General features: G+C 59.8%; 1 protein-coding gene across 2 annotated transcripts in view; it reads right to left on the minus strand.

Moving 5' to 3' along the window:
• Positions 1 to 1,026: 1,026 nt before the first annotated feature.
• Positions 1,027 to 20,542, minus strand: part of SEMA3F (semaphorin 3F) — a 110,376-nt gene continuing 90,860 nt past the window's right edge. For both annotated transcript variants that reach the window (XM_048857823.2, XM_048857824.2), the window contains 12 exons: positions 19,512 to 19,631; positions 14,002 to 14,141; positions 13,332 to 13,446; positions 12,584 to 12,653; positions 10,918 to 11,062; positions 9,315 to 9,537; positions 7,316 to 7,404; positions 6,683 to 6,724; positions 6,008 to 6,165; positions 5,616 to 5,683; positions 5,285 to 5,418; positions 1,027 to 5,044 (listed from right to left, as the gene is read on the minus strand). In XM_048857823.2, the coding sequence (XP_048713780.2) occupies positions 4,586 to 5,044; positions 5,285 to 5,418; positions 5,616 to 5,683; positions 6,008 to 6,165; positions 6,683 to 6,724; positions 7,316 to 7,404; positions 9,315 to 9,537; positions 10,918 to 11,062; positions 12,584 to 12,653; positions 13,332 to 13,446; positions 14,002 to 14,141; positions 19,512 to 19,631 (1,763 nt within the window). In that variant the 3' untranslated portion in view covers positions 1,027 to 4,585. The remainder of the gene's footprint in view (positions 5,045 to 5,284; positions 5,419 to 5,615; positions 5,684 to 6,007; positions 6,166 to 6,682; positions 6,725 to 7,315; positions 7,405 to 9,314; positions 9,538 to 10,917; positions 11,063 to 12,583; positions 12,654 to 13,331; positions 13,447 to 14,001; positions 14,142 to 19,511; positions 19,632 to 20,542) is intronic.

Genomic DNA, 20,542 nt, shown 5'->3' on the forward strand with positions numbered 1-20,542 from the left:
TTGCATTTGGGTGACCCCCCCATCTGCCTAGACAAGTGGGGCGAGAGAAGCAAAAAGGGCTTTCCCCACCTCAATGGAATGACAGAGTTTTTGATTTTCTCATCTGCCCCAGCCCATGGTGTGAGCATTTCATATGCACCAAACCGTGAACGGTCCCCAATGAATCAAAAGTGACTGTCCCCCCAAAGTCTGACATTTTTCATTTTGAATTCTTTTCACAAAGGAAACTGCTGTGAGTTTTGCAGTGTTTTGCTTTGTTTGCAGCTGCTTTTTTCCAAGCAATTCTTTTGCATGCAGAAAAAGCCCACCTGTGTGGTGCTGGCCCAGCCCTTTGCCTTGGGAGCAGCTCTGAGTTCCCAAGCCTCCCTGCCCACTACTGACAGGTTGTGCTGCTCTCTTGGGGTGTCACCGTCTGATGTAGCGCAGTTGGGCGGGGGGAGGAAGTCCTCTCGCTGGCGTTTGCCCACAGTGTCACTGCACAAATATGTGCTAACCAGCTGTTTAGACTTGGGGTCTGAGGTGTATTACACCCGCTGCTGCCCTCTACTGGATTGGATGGGCTCTGCTCCAGGGTTTGTCACCCTCTAGTGGCTGAGTGGTGAATTGTCTCCTCTAGGTTGCTGAGCTCGGAGCGGGCTCGCCTGAGTGCTACACTTGATGCCACACACGTGCTTAGCTGAGGACTGTGGTGTCTGGCTGCACGGCACATGGCCACATATACCCACCCCGCCTCGGCCGCTAAGAATCATTGCTGGACATCAAACCCCGAACTGTGAGCACTAAAAGCCTGGGTTGCTATTATGTTAGCTAAAGGAGCAACTCCATGCATTAGTAGCAGTAGTAGGCTCTTATCCTCCTAGGGGAGCAGCCACTAGAGGGGGACTCATAACACAGCGCGCCGGTGGCTTACATGTGCACTGGCACAGCTGGACAATGGGTTGCTCTGATCACTAGAGAACTCCCACTAGCTCAAGGCCTTTCTAGACAGAACATGGCTGAGAGAAGGTTCAAGGAAGAGGCAGCGTCTCCATAAACAAAGCCGTTGTTTATTAGTTCGTTCCCAGCCACAGGAAGTTCACAGTACAGGTGTGATGTGCCTTGGAGCTCAGCCTTGCTGCCTGCTCCGCTTCCGTTACATTTGCCATTTACAACTATTTACACCAGAGAGCAGATGCGCTTGGTCTGAACCGGCACAGGCAGCTGTCCCATGGGGTGGGGGACGGGGGGCATGGCCCTAGCGGGTAACTGTCAGTACACACCACATGAGCTGTGGGCTACTCAATCTCATGAGTGGCCTGCTTGGAAGTGGTTAACACTGGGCATTAGCAGCATTGGGAAGCAAAGGGCACAATTCCTGCCTCACTGGCTTGGCCTGGTAAGGGTGAGTTCTCCCTGGCTGTCCCTATGGCCCATGGTGTACCCTTTTGAGTCTCAACTAGCTGGGAGCGGGCTCTCAGGGCCTGACTTCCTGCTTTGGAATTTGCATAGCTGACCCCAGGATGCTTTGCTCCCTCACCCTCCCTCAGCTGGGGGGAGCTGAGCCCTATGAGGGGTGTGTGTGGGTAAGGAACCTGGCATTGTTATCTCAGAGGAAAACCAATGGATGACTCTCGGATGCCTGTCATGTGAATAGAGATGGGCACAGCCCCCAGGCACTCTGACTGTGGTGGAATTGCAGGGTGAAGTGTGTCCCAGCATGATGACCCTGTCACATGTTCTTCTCTCATCTGAAATCATGGGTCGTTATCCATAGTATTGCCTAGCTTTCATTACAGACCTCCATGGGGCTAGCCACTAATTTCTATAGCCCCATATACTTGCCACCTAAGGCAGCTGGTTCCAGCCCCAGAAAGCCAGGAGTTGCTTGGGGAGAGCTGATGTCCGTGCTATAGTCTTCCCCTGTCCAGGGAGAATCAGCACTTAGTGCAGTGAGTACTGCCCTGGCTTCCTTAGTGTGCAGCCTCACATCGTGGCTCGGATGGGGCAGTGACCCTGGTGGCTAATGGTGCCTTCTCCCAGACTGGTACCCAGTCCTCTTTGTGTCCCCAACCCTTGGGCCAGCCCCCTTGCCCTGAGCCTGAGTAACCTCCCTGTGTGCTGTCTGGGTAGCGTTTCCTGCCCTGCTTGGCTCCACTGCTCCAGCCTGCCTGGATTTCCCCAGCGGGCAGCGCTACAGCCACTAGTGGCCATGGAGTGCCCATGTGCAAGAGGACCATGCCACGCTAGTGGGAGGATGGGCACCTGACTCCGGAGGGGCCAGGGCCGGATCCTCAGCTGGTGGGAATGGGCGAAGCCCCACCAATACCCACGGCAGGCCATGACGCCACGCTACTTTGCACCAGCCACGGACTTGGCCTGAACTATTGGGGTGGTGTGGGCAACATGCCAGTGGCTCTGTGAGCCCAGGAGCTGGGCCCCCTGCTGAACCCAGGGCTGAGGTTGGCCCCTAGTGGTGACCCCGGGCAGCACAGGCTGGGAGCAAGGGAGCCAGGTTAAACCCCAGGCTCGGTCTCTCCCCACCAATTAACAGCCCTTTTGGGCAGGTGCTTTGAGCACAGGCCTTAAAACTCCCATGGCAGCAGCAGCAGCCAATGCCTGCCCCAGGCACCTAGAGCCCAATTTGCCTCCTCCCCCAGCTCCCGGGTCAGTTTTGGAGTCCTGACTTAAGCTGTGGGGCAGAGGCTCTGTTGTAACCTGCCCCTCCCCAGAGGTAGCTGCATTTTAGCAGTGGGTGAAGTGCCCCTGTCAGTCCAGTTTGCAAAGCACTCTGGGGTCTGCCAGGGTGAGTGTGGCTGTGGCCACTAGGCCTAGGGATTGAATGCAGGCAGCGCTGTCAGCCAGTCAGCCCCTTCCCACAACCCCTTTTTTCACCCCCCCATCCCACTGGCCCCCTCCCCACATACACTCTGCTCTAGCTCCCAATCAGTGTAGCTGCCAGAAGACCCACTACTCAGCTCCCACACATGGGCCAGGGTAGCAACCGGGCGCCCCAGGACTTCACTACCCACAATGCCTCACAACTCAATACTGACCCTTCTCTCTCCCCCTGCGCCCCCCCCCCCATCATGAAGCCGCACAGCAGAGAGGCTGGTGTTGCCAGGTCCAGTGGCAGTGGGGCCATGGCTAAATAAATAATGAGAAGTAATCAGATGGGGAAACTGAGGCACAGATAGGGGAGTGACTTGCCCAAGGTCACTCAGTGGGGGGGGACCCGGCTGTCCAGGTACCCATTGCCTGCCTCTGCTCCCCACCTTGCCTGCTCCCCGCCTTGCCTCGCTCCATCCCCCTACTTGCTCTGTCCTTTCCTCACTTCACCCCACCTGCCAAAAGGAATTCTTCCCACCTCCGAGGGTGGGGGGGGGGCGAGGGGGAGGGAGGAGGAGTGTCTGCCCCATCCATTCCACCAGAGAGCAGCTTTGGCCCCTATGCCCAGTCTCCCTAGTACCCTCCAAGGTGCCACCGCAGCAGAGCCCGGGAAGGGGCATGCTTGCTAGGTGCAGCTGGCACCAGAGGAGCACAGCTGCAGCTGACATCCTCACCCCTCCTGCTTCCTGAATCCCTGATTTAATCCGGCTGCAGAGCCAGCTTTTTATACCACTGTAGCTCCACCTCCTTGAGGGCATCACATCATCCACCAATCAGCCCAGGCGGAGCCTGTGATATCATTCCCAGCATACCCCTTGCAGGAGTGACGTGTGGCCAGCAGTGGGTGGAAAAGCCTGGCCTTGTGCCCTCGACCCCCATGGGGTTTAGCCCAACGATGGTGCTTCCCTGGGAATTCAAGAGGCACCCAGGAGTGACGTGCAACTGGGCGTGCATGCACGATGGGTGCCAGGCTCCTGGGGACCCAGTCCCCTTGAGGGGACCACTTCCCTCTATCCCTGCCAGTCCCTTCCTAGTCCAGTGCCAATAGGGGAAGGATATTGTCAGTGGCCAAGAAGTTCCACCCCCAGCATGGACTTCCCATTCCTAAGTCAGACACCCCCCCAGCTCGGGCCCACCACACATCAATGCCCAGGGCACTGGTGGGAAACAGACCAAACCCAGGCTCCCCAACGGGTCCCATGTCAGGGGGAGAGGGAACATGGCAGCTCTGCCAATGGCACCCCAGCTCAGAGACACCCCCTCCCAGCTAGAGAGAGAGAGTGGCCCCTCCAGGTGCCAGCACTCTGGCTTGGGATCAAGAGAGTGGGCAGAGGGTCCTGCGCTGGCTCATACCTACGTTAGCATCAAGAGCTTCTGGTTTGATGAGGGACTGGGGGAGGGGATCTTACCATAGCCCCACCCCCATACTTGGTTCCTGCCTTTTATTTTACAGTACCGTAGACATTAGGAAGAGAAAAGGACAAGCTGCTGGCCAGGGTGCCTCTGGGAACCTGGCTATCTTGCCCAAAGGCCATGGGGCAATAGGGTGGGACTGCATCTCCCATGGACTATGTACAACCTACAAATAAATACTGTCTTGAAAGGGAGTGGGGGAGTGTGTGTGTATATATATATATTTATATATATATTTATAGATATTTTTAATATTAAAAGGGGGGGGGAATATAGCACTGTTATTACAAAGTCCCTGGTGGCAGTTTCATGTGAGCTGGTCCACGTCTGGCTGGTGATTCCGGCGGTTTCGAGGCTTCTTTTCTTCCTGCAGCTCCTTGGCTTTGAGGCTGGCCAGCGCCTCCTTGTGGCTGGAGGCTGCATGCCGCCAGTAGCCCTGGCAGTACTGGTTGATGAGTCCCATTTCAGGCTGGGTGAGGAGCTGCACCAGGTCCTGGTAATGGGGCCCGGGGGCACCAGGGAGGCCAGCCCGCATGCCCAGCGCAGAGGTGGAGACGTCGCTGTCGGCCTGCAGGGCGGGCGCCTCCGACTGGAAGAGCACGCTGTGCACCGTCTCGCTGCTCAGCACGTGCAGCTGCACCTTGGCCACCGTGTGCTTGAAGTTGTTCTCAGTGGCCGTGCAGGAGTAGAGACCGCTGTCTGAGAGCTGCAGGGAGCGTAGGAGCAGCCCCTGCTCCGTCCGCAGCACCCGGCCCTCTGTGCGCAGCTGGACGGGAGAGAGGCCAAGGGCCAGAGCATTAGAACGGGCGAGATACAGTCGGGCATGGCAGGGGTCATCAGAGGGCGGGAGGGGAGATTAGAGACAGGCTCCATGCAAGCCTCCCCCACTGCCTCAGTCCCAACCTGCAGCCCCCCGCTATGCCAGCCTGGCCCCCCGCCCCAGACAGCAGGCAGTGGGCTGCAGGGCCTTTCCCTCCAGGCACCCCCCAGCGCCGCACACTCCTACCTCTTTCCGCCGGTCACTGTTGTCCTTCTGGAGCAGCCACTTGACGGTGGCCTGCGGGGAGCGGGGCTGGCACTCCAGGAAGGCTGTGCTGCCCTCCACCCCGTACTGGACAGCCTCCACCGTGTTCTTGTTGGCTGGAGTGGGGCAGAGGAGACGGGGGGTCGGACAATGGAATAAGCACAATGCTGCGAACCCGACCCAACCCAGAGAGTTAGGAGAGGACATCTAATCTACATATTCCACATCTCGCCGTCTTTCTCCATCCCTCGTGTCCCAGACGTACCCGCCGTGTGTGTGAGGAGGGGCAGGGTGGCCAGCTGGCCCTACTCACCATTGGAGTTGTAGCCCCGGCACTGGCGGATGGGGTTGCCGTGTCGGACATCCTGGCGCCTGCTCCGCCTGTGGGAGGGGGAGAAGGCACAGATGGAAAATTGCTCACAGTCTCAGGGTGTCCCCAGCCGGCTGCAGTGTGCGGGGCTCGGTCACCCCCCTCCACGTACCGCGGGGATTGGGGCTAAGCCCCAATCCTGCCTCTCATCGAAGATACAGAGTCCCCTGCCCCCCCAAGCTGTCTCCCAGCGCCCTGTTGGCAAACCCAGCCAGTGAGTACGAGAACCCATGCAGGGCTCAGGGTCCACCCGTATAAAAGCCCCTCCCTCTAGCACTGCTTGGCCCTGTGCTGGGCCCTGGTACAACCGCCCCTGCAGTGCGGCTGGCCCCTACCTCTTGGAGGATGCTGAGTAGCGGGAGCAGGCCTTGCCGTCCCACGCGCAGTAGGGGTCCCTGGCCAGGCAGCAGTCGGCACAGGCCTCCCCGTACACGTCGCAGCGGTGCAGAGCCAGGTGGGTCACGCCTATGGCCGAGGCCACGTACAGCTGTTGCTGTGGGGGGCAAAGGGGACGTGGTGAGATGCCCCCTTGCGGCAGACCCTGCACTGTCCCAGGTGCCAAACCCACCAGCTGGGAACGAGGAGGGGCTGCCTCTCTGAGAGCGCGGTGCTTGTCCGGAAATGGCCGGGAACTGCACCCTCCCAGCAGATCCCCTCTCCCCGGGGCTGGCTGAGGCAGAGCAAGCGGGTTTCTGGTACGCCCTGCGCATCGCCCGCCGAGCCGGCCCCCTGGTGCTTCCGCAAGCGGGGCTGGGCATTCAGATCTCTGAGTGACCCTTTCCACGCCCGCCCCTGCGAGTTAACGACAGAGCCCGTCTGAGCCCACGGGCCGCGCTACGCGAATGAAGGTGGAAGCCCCTGGGGACGCTCGGAGAGTCCCTGTCCAGCTAGGAACACGTGGAATCTCCATCCCTCCTCAGCAGGCGGGAGTGCCGTGGCTGGGCTGGCATCTGCACCAGGTGGGCGACACCCGTGAGGACCCCATTCCCTGCAGCGCACCACCGGCTTACCCTCTTGGAGGAGATGGTCATGGTCTTGATGGGGGCTGGAACCTGGAATGAGAGCACGGCGGTTAGTCTGGGTCACTCAGCCCCCTCGGAGCTGCTCCTGATCACAGGGAGCAAAGGGCTGAGACAGAGTCAGAAACAAATTCATTGGCACCAAACCCTCTCCCTGGAGCAGTCACACATGCCCCAGGGAGCCAGGGCTCCAACCCCGGCCCCTTAGTGCCGGGAACAGGCTGCTGGCACATGATCTACTGGAGCGCTCCCTCAGCAAGCTGCAGTAGCAGGGCTCTCATACTTTCTGTGGAGCCCGCCGAATGGCGTGCTCACCTCCTGCCACTGACCATGCCGGAGGTCAGAGCCCATGGGACTGGGCACCTCATAGCAGCCGACGGGGCCCCGTGACACCCCCTACTGACACCAGCAAGTGCTGGATCAGGGCCCAGGTGCCTGCTGGGAAGCCGCAGATGAAGCTGCAGTGGCAGCCTGCTGCACATTGCCGCTACATTGCCCAGGAGAAAGGGAGGTTCCCTGATGCTGGGGGTGAGGGAGGGAGAACTGTCCCAGGCCATGGCAGGGGGGCGGGGGGGACACAGCAAGGCCTGAGAGTGCAATGCACGCAGAACCAGGAGACGTTACCTTGAACACTTCCACCTCCTCCAGCATCAGCTCCTCGGTCTCCAAGTCGTCCTTGGGGAGGACGATCACCTTTTGGACTGTGCCGCGATCTGCAAGGCACAGCCAGCACTCAGTGCCATGCGGGATGGACCCTTCTGCCCTGCCACAGCCTGGGGCGCGGGACCATGCCGATGGGGATGGCGTGGGAAGGGAGAGGCCACCCCGCCATCACAGCTTTATAAACAGCTGAGGCTGGATCAGCACGAGGCTTTTAGCCAGCACAGGACTCCGGGGCCTGGACTGAACCCCAGAGTCACGGCTTCATCTTCCTCAGGGGGATCCAGCTGCCCAGTGCCGCCTCAGGTGCTTGGATCTCTCCAGCAGCCGCTGCGCCTGGCTGGGGATTTCTGAGGCGAAGCCTCCGCTGGAGTGCCAGGGAGAGGCGGGGGGCCCTGCAGGCAGCACCAGCAGGAGGAACTCACACAGCTGCCGGCGTCTGCTCTGATTTCGGTGTGGGCCCCCGCGATGGGCCCCGTGCACATGGGGCGCTGCAGAACATGCTGCTCCAACGAACACACGCACATGGCACCGGCTGGCCCCTCACCCGCGGGCCGCCCAGCACTTCACAGCACATGCCACTGACTGGGGGTGGGACAGGCCAACTCCCGTCACTCAAACCAGTTGCCTCTGGGGGGCAGTGCAGCGGCGGATGAACAGAACATAGCTGCGCAACGCAGAGCGAGGCTGGTCTGGGACTCTGATGCTGGTCTGGGACTCTGATCCTGGGCCTGGGGAGAGCTGGCTCAGGCAGCGATGGGGAAGCCCTGTCCCCTCCCCCACATCCTGCTGGGCACCCCACCCTTGGCAGGGCAGGGGCACTGGTGTGGGAGCGCCTCACTACCATCAAGTGCCGTTGGCGCAGTCGTCTCCATCCGGGAACCAGCCCGAACCCCCCACGCCATCCCACAGGCTGCTGCAGCCCCTACCCCTGGGGGAAGGAACAGCTGAGCTCTGGCGATTCGTTACACTGATGCTGGGGCAGGGAGGAAATTCCCTGATGGGCGGGACAGGTGTTGGGAGGATTTGGCCAGGCTGCCGTGTGCAGGGGCGGCTGAGTGAACAGCTGGCCAGGAGGCAGCGCATTCGTTAGCAAATGGGATCTTTCTGGGTCGTTAGCATTCCCTGCCACCTGTGTGGTGGCGCCGGCTGGGCTCCCCAGGTCGGCTGGCAGCCAAGGGCACGGCTCCCTGAGAGGGGCCGAGGCAGCGCTGGCTGCTCTGTCACGAGCCCCCCAGTTAAACAAGCCCCCTGCCTCCTAGGCTGGCTCCCTGGGGGCCTGGCACAGACCCTGCCCCCACGGCCCCAGATGACCCAGACCCACGTGGTCCAGCAAGCGCCAAGCTGCCCAGTACAGGGTGGGCTGGGATCTGCCCAGGGCGTCAGCCTGGCGCAATCCCTCCATGAGGGATGAGGAACCAACAGCTAGTGCAGACCCTGCCCCACCTACAGCCCTGCTTGGTGCGGCCCAGTTCTGGTGGCTGAGTCCCTGCTGAGGGCACCACGTTCCCCATGCATCCTGCAGGACAGCTCATGCCCCTGGGCATTGTTCACACCAGGAGCCTGGGGGGGCCGAACACTCACCTCCAGATCCCCACACCCTCCCCGGCTCTGTGCCAGGCTGGAGTCACCATTGGGCACCCACTCCATTCATCCTGAATACACAGCCTGGCCTGGATTGCTGCACCCCCGGAACAGGCTCTGGGGCAGCCCCTGGGTGGGGGGACTCCAGATGGAATTCTCTGCCAGGCTCCTCTGTCAACGAGCTGATCGTCAGCTCTCGCAGTGGCCAGGCACGTCTGACGGGGAGAGCGCGGCAGGGCAGCCCTGGCAACGCTGACCTGGCAAGTCGGCCCAGAGCAGGACTAAGCTCCCTGCCATGCCCAGTGCCAGGCAGTGTGCCCTCCCACATGGCTTGTGTGGGTCCATGATGTGTGTGTCTCCAGCGCACGTCTGCGGGTACCTGTGCCCAGGAAAAGCACCTCATAGCGCCCGTCGGCTGCGTCCACCTGGTCCACGGCCACGGTGGTGAACTTGTAGTGCACGTTGCTGCGCACGACCAGCGGCTGGCGGTGCACGGGGTACACGGCATGGTACATCAGCGGGTGCGTGCGCATGAAGTTGATCACCTCGTCTGGGTAATCCTTGGTTGACTTCATGGAAGGGGTGAAGGTGCCTCCTGGGCACTGAAACACAGAGCGGGCAGGCTGACCTCCCTCCTCTCAACCACGGCCCGGCCTCCCCCTGCTCCCCACCCCACGACCTGTCCCCCGCTCCCCACACCCAGTGGCCTGGCTTCCCCAAGCCCCACCCCATGGCCCTGCTTCCCCCCGCCCCACCCCATGACACCGCCTCCGCCCAGTCCCTTGAGGCATGGTCCCTCCGCCGCACCGCAAGGCCCGCCTCCCGATGCACAGCCCCCCCACCCCAAAGCATGGCCTGCCTCCCAATGCACAGCCCCCCACCCCAAAGCATGGCCTGCCTCCCTATGCACAGCCCCCCCACCCCACCACATGGCACGGCCCCCCTATGCCCCCAGGGCATGGCCCCCACCCCACCCATCCTGCATGACAGCTCATGCCCCTGGGCATTGTTCTGCCCACCTCTCCCTTCCTGAAGGCATTGGCGCACCCATCCTGCAGCCAGCATCAGGTGCCATGAGACCCCGACCCAAAGCAACCATCTCATGTGTGCCCCCTTTGTGGGGAGCCTCTGACTCCTTCGTTCCCCACCGTGCTGCCCCTGTGCCCTGCCCCTTCCTCTGCCCAGGCCGGAGGTTGTGGTACAGGGGGAGCCTCTGCCCTGGCAGAGCAGGCTGCGTGCCATTGGTGCAGGGGCTGGCAGAGCCCTGGCACAAGGCCAGCATGGGGCCAGCACTGGGCTGAGCACCCCACACATGGATGCCCTCTCCTCGCAGCAGGTGGCCAGGCAGCCACAGGGCCAAAGTGCCCTTTGCCCAATTCCCTGGGCCCCTCTCAGTCTCTGGCCTCTCTGCTGGGAAGAGGGGCTTGAGGGTGTTCAGAGTGGGGGGGTCCCGGCAGGGGACCCCAGCCCACCCAGCGCTAAGCTGACAGGGGGCTGATCCCAAGCCAGGCTAGGCTAGGTGGAGCCCAGGCAGTGGTGAAAGGCTCTACAGGCCATGGCCAGGCCTGGAGCCAGCCACCTCCCCACAGGGCTGGGCAGTGCCAGCCCCACTCCCTTGGCACTGAGTGCACTATCTCGTGGCCCTTCCCTCATCCCCCTGCCCAGCCCCCCAGCCCTGGCAAGGTGCATCCCTTCATGGCCACAGCCTGTCTGCCACCCCCTGGCTCTCCTGGGAGACACCAGGGGGAGTCGCTCTAGGCCCTTTAGTGAGGCAGGTCCCAGAACTCCTGGTGAGGAAGCATCAGAGTCTCTGCACAGGGGCGGTCCATGCCCAGACACACACAAACTGGCGGGCACTCTGTGATTGTGCCCCTGGCCCCACACCTCCGGTGCCCATCACTGCAGCCATCCCCAGAGGATCCCCGCTCTCCTACTGCCTGCCCTGGCTGGGTGCTCTGGCAGGAGGCCCCGATTGTACTTACGGTGCCTGGGCGCGGATAGGGCATCTTGCCTGTGTATGGCATCCACTGGTAGTTGGGTCCCTCCTTGTGGGCGAAGGGCCCATTGAAGACCATGCGTATGTCAGCCATGGAGTACACGCACACGGCGGAGCCTTTGAACACGGACCTGAGGTGCGGGGGAGCATCACGTTATCCCCAGGGGGCACCTCTGTCAGACCCACCCTGAACCCATGCCCCGCCCTGCCCTGCCTGGCAGGGACCCTGCCCAGTTGGACTGGGACAGCACCTCGAGCTCTGCTCATGTGGGATCCAGAAACGCTCATCCCAAACGTATGTGAGGGACCTGTTCCCAGGGTGCCAGGATCCTAGCCTGGCATGGGGGTGTCCGGGCACCACTGGCTGTGAAGGTGATGGCACAGCGATGCCCGGACATGTCCAGCAAACAGCGCCACCCAGATGCCTGTGATCCTGGATCTCTGCAGAGGCAGATCCGGAGGGATCAAGGTCCTCAGTGGCTGCCTGGCATGACCTCTCCAGCTAGGACTGACTCAGTGACGCCAGCTGGCACACCGCAAGGCTGCCCGCATGCTTACTGCACCAGCCTGGGCGCCATGATTCCTGGGTTACATGCCAGGCTCTGCCGCAGGACTGCAGTGTGACCCTGAGCCAGTCGCTAGCCTCTCTGTACCTCAGTTTCCCCATCTGTGAACTAGTGCATGCCTCCCTGCCGAGGGTGGGAGTGATCCTTTCCGGGGCTCTGGGTGACATTGGGTGAATCCCCAGTCGGGCTGGGATCCCCTCCTCTGGGGTAGTGCAAGACCCCCCCGACACCCCTGCCCCCCTTCAGTGATCAGCTGGATGGGTGGGGTAGGCTTCTGTGGGAGGAAAGAGACCCCTTTGCGCCCACGAAGCCCCGGGGAGCATGTGGCTAGATAGGGAGTGCCAGCCCCAGGCCCATGCCAAGATGGGACAGAGCCCAACGTTGCCCAGGCCAGCACCCGGCCCTGCGGGGTTCCCAAGGTTGGGGAGGGAAGCCGAGAGGGATCCCCACTCCTGGGCCTGGTGCAGGCAGAAAAGAGGGAGTCTCAGGCCATGGAGCCCCTCCTGCCTGAGCTAAGATGGTGCAACGGGAGGCCATGCTGGTAGGGAGGTGGGGGTTGCCAGGGGGAGTGGGGAACAGGGCCCAACGGGGCACTGCTCTCACCTGGGGGGACCTGACCCTGAATCCTCCCTGCCAGCGATGGGACGGGCCTGACTCTGAACCCTTTCTGCCCACGCTGGGACAGGCCTGAGCCAGAACCCTCTCTGCCAGTGCTGGCATGGGCCTGACCCCAAACCCTCTCTGCACGTGCCAGGACTGACTCAGAAACCTCTTTGCCCCGTGCTGGAACAGGGCTGACCCCGAACCCTCTCTGCTTGTGCTAGGACAGGCCTGAACCAGAACCCTCTGCCTGTGGTGGGACAAGCCTGACCAGCGTGCCCTGCACCAGGAGGGTTTGCCCCCGAGTGTGATACCTCCGATATCTACTCCCCTCCCCCTAGAAACCCCTGCATGTCATCCTTGGGCTTCAGGGCCTGCTGCAGTGCTCCCCCCTCCGCTCCCATGGGGATGCACTCACTCAGCAGGGGCTGCACCCAGCTTGGTCCCCACGGAGACCCATCCCCAACCCCCTCCCAGTGGGCTCACCCAGAGGCAGCGAACACGGCGTAGATGATGGGGTTCTTCACGTCCTGGGTCTGCTGGATGAACACGTCCTCTGAGGGGAGAAGAGAAAGCATCAACAGCTGGGGAGATGCCCCAGAACTCTGCAGGGACTGGGGGACACAGGGCAGATGGAGAGAGAACAGGGGGCGTTGCAGGGAGCGTGGCAGAAGCGCTGCCTGTCGGGGGGCTCCCAGCTACTCCAGTCTCTCCCATCAGGGGAGAGGCTGCTGTGGGGACCAGGGCAGGAGTGCTGGCTGTGGGGGGAACATCTGGCTTCGCCCAGGGCACTGTCGCATAGGGGATGCTTTGGCTGCAGGGCGTGCACCAGTGGGAAAGATGCAGGCTGGGGACAGTGCCCCTCAGGAACCAGGGGAGCCTCTGATCTAGGCAAGCAAAGCGCAGGGAACCAGCTGGCAATGGGATGGCGCATCCTGCTCCCGGGTGCAGCCCATCCATCACGTGCCACGGCAGGCACTGACAAGCTGCTGGGGACTGCACTGCCTCCCAGCCTCTGCCGAGAGCGACTTCGCTGGGAGCCTCCAGAGAGGCTCCTGGCTGGGTAGGAAGGCCCCTGTGAGCTCCCCAGGAGGCGCTGGGAACCTAGATGCCTGCAGTGACTACTCGGGCAGCACAGAGGTTCTGTCTGCTACCACCTCTGGGGTCTGTGGTCAGCCGCTGCCCCACCCAGACACCTCGTTGCCCGGCGTGCCCCCTGCCCACCGGCCCTTACGGAGCTCATCGAAGTGCGTTTCGATCCCGTCAGGCCCTGGAACGGAGCAGATGAGCCGGGCTTTCAGGAACGTGCTCCATTTATTGACAAGGCAGCAGTGACCTCCGTCGTCATTCTAAACCAGGGGGGAAAATACCATCCTCAGGCACCCGGGGAACCAGAATGTGAGCTAGGCTCGTCCTCCTAGCTTGGGCTTCCCAGCAGGGGGCGCTGTGGGGAGGGGCAAGAGTGCTGGCTGTTGGGGGTTCCCCAACTACTCCAGCCCCAGCTTCCCCCAGCAGGGGGTGCTGTGGGGAGTGGGACAGGGGGCATTGGTTGTGGGGGAGCTCCCAGCTGCTCCAGCCCGAGCCTCTCCCAGGAGTGGACGCTGTGGGGAGTGGGACAGGGGATGCTTGCTGTGGGGGGCAACCCCGTATTCCATCCCCAGCCTCTCCCAGCAGGGGGCACTGTGGGGAGGGGGCAGGAGCGCTGGCTGTGTGGGGACACTGCTGGTCCCCAGCTACTCTATTCAAATCCCATCTTTTCCCTGCAGGAGCTCAATCTGTGGGGGACACTGCTGGTATTCCAGGCCCAGCTGGGGGCACTGTAGAGAATGGAGCAGGAACTCTGTCTGTGGGGGGAGCTCCCAGCCATTCCCAGCAGGAGGCGCCGTGGGGAGCCAGGTACATACCAAGCAGATGCGCCCGATGCGGGAGTAGACAGCAGGGCTTTGTGGGGCATCAGCTGATTTCTCCCGGAAGAAGAAGTAAAGCTTGTCGTCATTCCTTTCGGCGCTGTCCGGGATGAGCTGGGCGTGAACAAACGCCGGGTCTGCAACCAGAAATGCCAGCGCTGTGAGCCTGCCCTGCAATCTACTGAGAGGCCAGTACGTGGCACCGCTGCCCCCCCGGCTGGCAAAACAACATGTGAATTTGTCAAGAAACACCCTATGGCAATACCCACACACAGGGCAGTTAAGGTTCTGTGGCTTTGGAATGCTCAGCAAGGCAACCTGAGTTTTCTCTTAACAGTTTTTAATGTAATATCCTAAGTTTTTAGCTAGCAATAAAGCCCATAAAGTGGAACTAGTTATCTAGAGAACTCCCTGTCTTTTGGGGGAATGCACTCCTAGCCAGAAGCCTCCAGGGCCTTCCCACAAGTCCTCCCAAAGGATAGACAAGTTCTCCTGCAAATGACCAGGAAGGACTCCACAGCACAAATAACTGTGGGATTTGCTGCAGGCACACAGGTGAGTGAAGACACCATAGCACAGCTTGGGCCTTGCAGTGGGGACGCTCAGACCCAGACGAAGCTAACCTGGCTGCTCAGACCTAGCTGCCAAGCCCCCAGGCTAACTGCAGCAACAACATATCCTGTGACCAATCCCATGGAAGCCAGGGGGACTTTTGCCACTGACTCTGACAGGAGCATTGACTGTGGTTAGGGTGACCATGGTTAACCATCTGGCATGCATGTTTCACTGAGGCCATAATGCAGACTGATGCCCATGCATTCTCACTGGCATGTCTCATACCATACGTCAGTGGCCTACCCCCACTTGTGCCAGTGCTCAAGGTGCTGTACAAAAGTCCGATGATTTTTTTTCTTAATAATGAGAAAAGTGTATCCCCCCTCGGCTCCCAACTCTCCTTGGACTCCAAAATGGCTTGACAGTGTTTTGCTCAAACGTTTGGATATCAATTCACACGAAGGAGCCCACGCTTGGGAAATTTCAGCCCCGAAGCTCCAGCAATTTTCGAGCAACTGGAAGCAGGAAGTTTGAATGGAAACTGTTTGGCAGCTGGAAGTCTGTGCTGTTCCTGCTAGAATCTCTGTCCATCATCAATCAATATGCCTCCAAGCCCATGGTGACAGCTCTGCCTTCTCAATTGCAGCTACTGTGCCCAGAGGTATAATATGATCGCTCCAACTTCAGTTTACTCAGCTGTCACTGCTGCTTTGTCACAGTTGCAGGTGCTACTGGGAGAAGGCCAGGCATACTTTCCACCAGGGATCTCCCTCTGCTGCAGCAGAGAAGGGAGGGAGAGCAGGAGAGAAATGTTCTGGATTGGTTATTGCAGATGATGGGGTTGACACCCCATTCCCATTCAGACCCATCCAACTATTCCCATGCAGAACCATCTATCCCTCTATACCAGAGGTGGGCAAACAAAGGCCAGTGGGCCACATCCAACCCGCAGGACCCTCCTGCCCGGTCCCTGAGCCCCTCCCCGGCTTGCCCCCAGCCCCTCCCCTGCTGTTCCCCCTCCCCCACAGCCTCAGCGTGCGCAGTGCAGTTGCAAAGCCGCGTCCTGACCTGGTGCTCTGGCCGGCACGGCTGCAGCCCCACCAGCCACTGGTGCTCCAGGCAGCGTGGTAAGAGGGCAGGGAGCAGAGGGGTTTGGATAGAGGGCAGGGAAGTTGGGGGGGGGGTGGTCAGGGGGTGGGGGTGTGGATAGGGGACGGGGCGGTCAGAGGGCGGGGAACAGGGGGGTTGGATGGGACAGGGGTCCTGGGGGGGCAGTCAGGAAGGAGAGGGAGGGTTGGATGGGGTGGTGGGGGGCAGTCAGGGGCAGGGGTTCTGGGGGCAGTCAGGGGACAAGGAGAAGGGGTGGTTGGATGGGGCAGGGGTTCCGGGGGGCAAGTCAGGAATGGGGGGGTTGGATGGGGCGGCAGGGGGCAGTCAGGGGTGAGGGATCCGGGGGTGGTCAGGGGACAGGGAGCAGGGGGTGGTGGATGGGATAGAAGTCCCAGGGGAGCCGTCAGGGGGCGAGAAGCAGGGGTGTGGGGGGTCGGATAGGAGGCTGGGGCCTGGCCACGTCTGGCTGGTTGGGAAGACACAGCCTCCTCTAACCGTCCCTCCATACAATTTTGGAAACCCAATGTGGCCCTCAGGCCAAAAAGTTTGCCCACCCCTGCTCTATACAGACCCTTCCATCGATCCAGACCCACATATCCCTCCATCCTCACCCATCCATTCCCATACAGATCTATTTATCTATCGATTCCCACACCCTATCTATCTATCTATCTATCTATCTATCTTTCAGTTTTATTTGTTCTCTGTCCTTTGCTGTTTCTATTCCAGGACTTGGCTCTGCAATACTTGAGTTTGTGTGGGCACTTCCCCCAGACCCCACATGGGTCTTCAAGGGACTCCCTGTTCCTTTGGTAAGACCCTTTCGTTGAGGTTCACATGCTGGGAGGGAATTCTTGTCCTTGCCTGATGAAATGGCCACCACTTCTTCTGGGTTTTACCAGGTCTGAAGGTGGCTGAGGACATAGTGCTGCTGATTGGTTGTCCACTTTCCAGGGATGGAGCCATGAGGGCTTGGCAGCTACTGGGTTGACTGGCCTGAATTTTGGTGAGTCTGGGTGCACATCTGCAAGTGTCTCAGGTCATGCACCTGGGGCAGGTCTCACACTTTCAGATCACTATACCAGGGAAGGGCTGCCCTGGCAAAACAGGTCAGGGATGCTTCAGAGTTCCTCCTCAGCTCCAGCACTAGCCTGGTCCTTCAGTAAGAACCTCCTTCAGCAGGGCACTTCTATGTCATGGATGAAACTTTGACCCCCGTCCTAGGCAACGGCTGGTCTTAGGCAGCCATGTCCTGTCTGTACCACTTCCCAGTCTGACAGGTTCTCCTGCTCAATGAGGACAATGCCTCTGAGGGGAGAATGCAGCCAGACGCCAATTGCTTTGCTCTGTGTCCTGGGACGATATCAACCTTCCGATTTGTTTTCCTCCTGGGTTGCATGGGCCACAGGAGGTGAGGCTTTCACAGCCCCAGCCTGGGCTCTAGCTCAAGCTTTAGCACCTCCTGGTTTGAGCTCTGGAGGTCCCCAGGCCAAGATGGTGGCCATCCCATTTGCTCTTCTGGTATTTCCAGTGCTCACAAGCTTCCCAAGCAGGGCACCCAAGGACTTAGAGCCTGGTTCTGGCTGGCACAGAGGGGAGCAGCAGTGGAATCTCTCTCTGCTCCCAGTGGACCAGTGATTGTGCTCATTCATGTTCTACACAACTGCTGAGGGAAGGAGACGGGCCCAGCCTTAGAACTGCCCCCCGGCACCAGCATCGCCGCAGCTCCACAGCAGGTCGCTGCGTGGGAGGCCTTTGGGATGTCTAGACCCGCTGTGACCAGAACCAGGAGGCTCGGCATTCCTGCTGGGGCCCTCACAGCGGTTTGCCATGGTGGGAGTGCCTGAGAAACTGGCAAGGAGGCAGGCAGGCACCACCTTTGCGGTGCCCGCTGAAGATGGAGTGGGCCAAGCATGCACTGATGGGTCTTTGCAGAAAGATCTCTTACTGCTGGACACACACCCAGAGTGGGGATTGCTGCCTATGAATGCCCCCAGCCGTGAGTGGGTTGGCGGCAGGAGCCCACTGTCGCGGGCTCTGCTGGCAGAGGCAGAACTGCCAGCAGCAATCAGAAGGGGGCAGATGTGCAGGCCTCAGGCTTCAGGGGGCCCTGGAAGCAGCTCAGAGGGGTGGAAATGCCCTGGCGCCAGGCTGTGAAGGAAGAGAGTGATGGCTCCCAGCACAGGGGCAGCATGGGAGAAGGCACAAAGCTGAGGGGGGGTGAAGGGAAGTTGGGGGCTTGGAGTGAAGTCGAGGAAAGTTTGTCGTTCACTTCACCCTGGTTAAAACGCACCTCGCCCGCTCCTGCCCTGAGCCCCCAGGGCTGTGACTTCACCAGCTCTGCCTGGCATACCACGGGCAAAGGGAAAACTGCACCCCGAGGCTGCCCCATGCGTGACGTTATTGACATAAACTGTAACCGTATAGATCATTGTTGCAACCACTGTTATATATTTGCAGCAAATATTGTACAGAGGTTGTCATGTGAGGTGTCTATTAATAGGTTATGATTTGTTGGTTATGATTATGCTATCTGTATGTGTGTATCATTTTTGTAGTTGAAGTTATGAATATTGGCTATGTACTTGTATCTCAATGTGTTTTAATTCTAAGTAGCCTCAGTGAAGCACTTGGTCAGCTTCTTGAGAAAGGACTATTCTCAGTAAGTACCCAATCAAGAAACACTTAACTGACAATGGACTTTGGGAGACACCAATCCACATCTGAGCTTTCTGGGGAATGTTCAAACTAACATGTAAACAACGGCATCAGCCTGTAAAGAACGGAGTTATGCATGGACATGTGACTTGCCCATGTGACTCCAAATTCCATCTTGCTGCTGTGATTTTCCACAGTAAGAACAAAGGGGTGTCCTTCCACAGGGCAGAGTATATAAAAGGCCCTGGAAATCCCTCCATTTTGTCTTTAATCCTGCTTATTACTTCTGGAGGAACCTTGCTCTGAACAAGCTCTGAACAAAGGACTGAATGACCCACCCCAGCTGTGGATGTACTCCAGAAACTTGATTTGAACCTGCAGTTTATTCCATCACTGCTACAAGCCTGAACCAAGAACTTTGCCATTACTGTATGTAATTGATTCCATTCAACCAATTCTAGCTGTCATCTATATATTTTTTCGTTTATGAAGAAACCTTTAGAATTTAGATTCTAAAGGATTGGCAACAGCGTGATTTGTGGCTAAGATCTGACTGGTATATTGACCTGGGTCTGGGGCTTGGTCCTTTGGGATCAGGAGAACCTTTTTTCTTTTACTGGGGTATTGGTTTTCATCACCATTCATCCCTATAAGAAGTGGCACTGGTGGTGATACTGGGAAACTGTAGTGTCTAAGGAAATTGTTTATGAGACTTATGGTTAGCCAGTGGGGTGACACCAAAGTCCTCTCTGGCTGGCTGGTTTGGTTTCCCTTAGAGGTGGAGAACCACCAGCCTGGGGCTGTGACTGCCCTGCTCTAAGCAATTTGTCCTGCATTGGTAATCTCAGTCGTGTCCCACCAAAGCCAGCATCGTTACACCATGTACCTGGCACAGCCTTGCCAAGCTGGCACGAGGCCACGATTGCCTTCCACCGGGGCTAAGCCATGGAGATTCTCCTGAAACGCTGCAGGGGGTGGGGATCTCCAGGGCACTTGTGGGATGTGGGCCCCATCCTGGATGCAGTGCTCATGCTATATGAGCCCCAGAGAAGCTCCAGGAATGGCAGGCCAGAGGGCAGCCAGGCACTGGGCTTTATACAGACCGCGAGGCCCCTGGGCAGCATCCCATGTCCTGGAGACGCACAATGCCGGCCCGTCCCCACCCGCAGCTCCCCCAGACTCACCGTTCAGCCAGCGGGAGTTGTACTGGTCAGTCCTCATGGCCGTCTGCTTGCCCATGGTGCGGAAGATGGCTGCGTCCGTGCCCATGAAGTCAATGTAGACGCCAGCATATAGCTCCTCATCTGTAAGTGGGAGGCAGAGGTCAGCAGAGACTGGTGTGTGTGGGGGAGCAGCTCCTGAAGGGGGAGCGTGTGGGACCTGAGGACCCCCCAGCCCCTCTTCATGTAGACCCTTTGTCCTGCCCCCAAGCCCTGCCCAAAGGGGGAGCTTGCGGGCGGTGGTGGTGCTGATTGGCATGGGGGGCTGGCTGATGCCCTCTCTCCGCCAGGACATCCTGGGGCGGGGGGTGGAATGCAGGACACCACCATGGGAGCCAGTGAGGAGACGACTGGTGCCCACAACACCCCAGGAGCTGGCAGGTCCTCGCTGCCCACGTCCACTGCGAGCGGCACACGCCATGGGACAAAGACAGGGAGTCACAACCTGCTGCTCCTGCAACACCAGGGTCACCAACTTGTGCCACTCATGAGCTGTCTCAAAGGCTGTCCAGGAGCAATGCCCTTTCAGCCTAGAGTGTATGGGCTGGCGCGGGGCCCCTGGGTGTGGGGAGAAAGCCCAGGGGAGAGAGCCTGGGGCAGCCCTGAGAGCACTCCATCTCCCCTCTGGGGAGAGGGACCCCAGCTCCTTGTCAGCTCCTAGACAGGTCTCCATCTCCCACATGGTGCCCGGTTGGCACTGTGGCGGGGGCACAGTCCCAGGTCTGGCTGCCATCCCCCTGCTTCACAGCTGCTCCCCAATGAACGAAGCAGTGCTGGGGCTGGCGTGTAAGGCAATACCTGTGCCTGGAGAGGATCAAAGGCAGCCGAGGCCCTGCAAGGCCTAGGGGCGGGGGGAGGGGGGGGATTAGCAGTAAGTGAGAGCTTTGGCTAGTGCTCCTGGGGGAGCCCGGCACAGCTGTTGCCCAGGCCTGGGGACGGCAGGACATCGATACCGACCCGCATTATTTCACTGCTCCGATTCGGTCTCCCGCCCT

Source organism: Caretta caretta, chromosome 7, assembly GCF_965140235.1.
Source record: "Caretta caretta isolate rCarCar2 chromosome 7, rCarCar1.hap1, whole genome shotgun sequence".
In the NCBI taxonomy this organism is placed as follows: Eukaryota; Metazoa; Chordata; order Testudines; family Cheloniidae; genus Caretta; species Caretta caretta.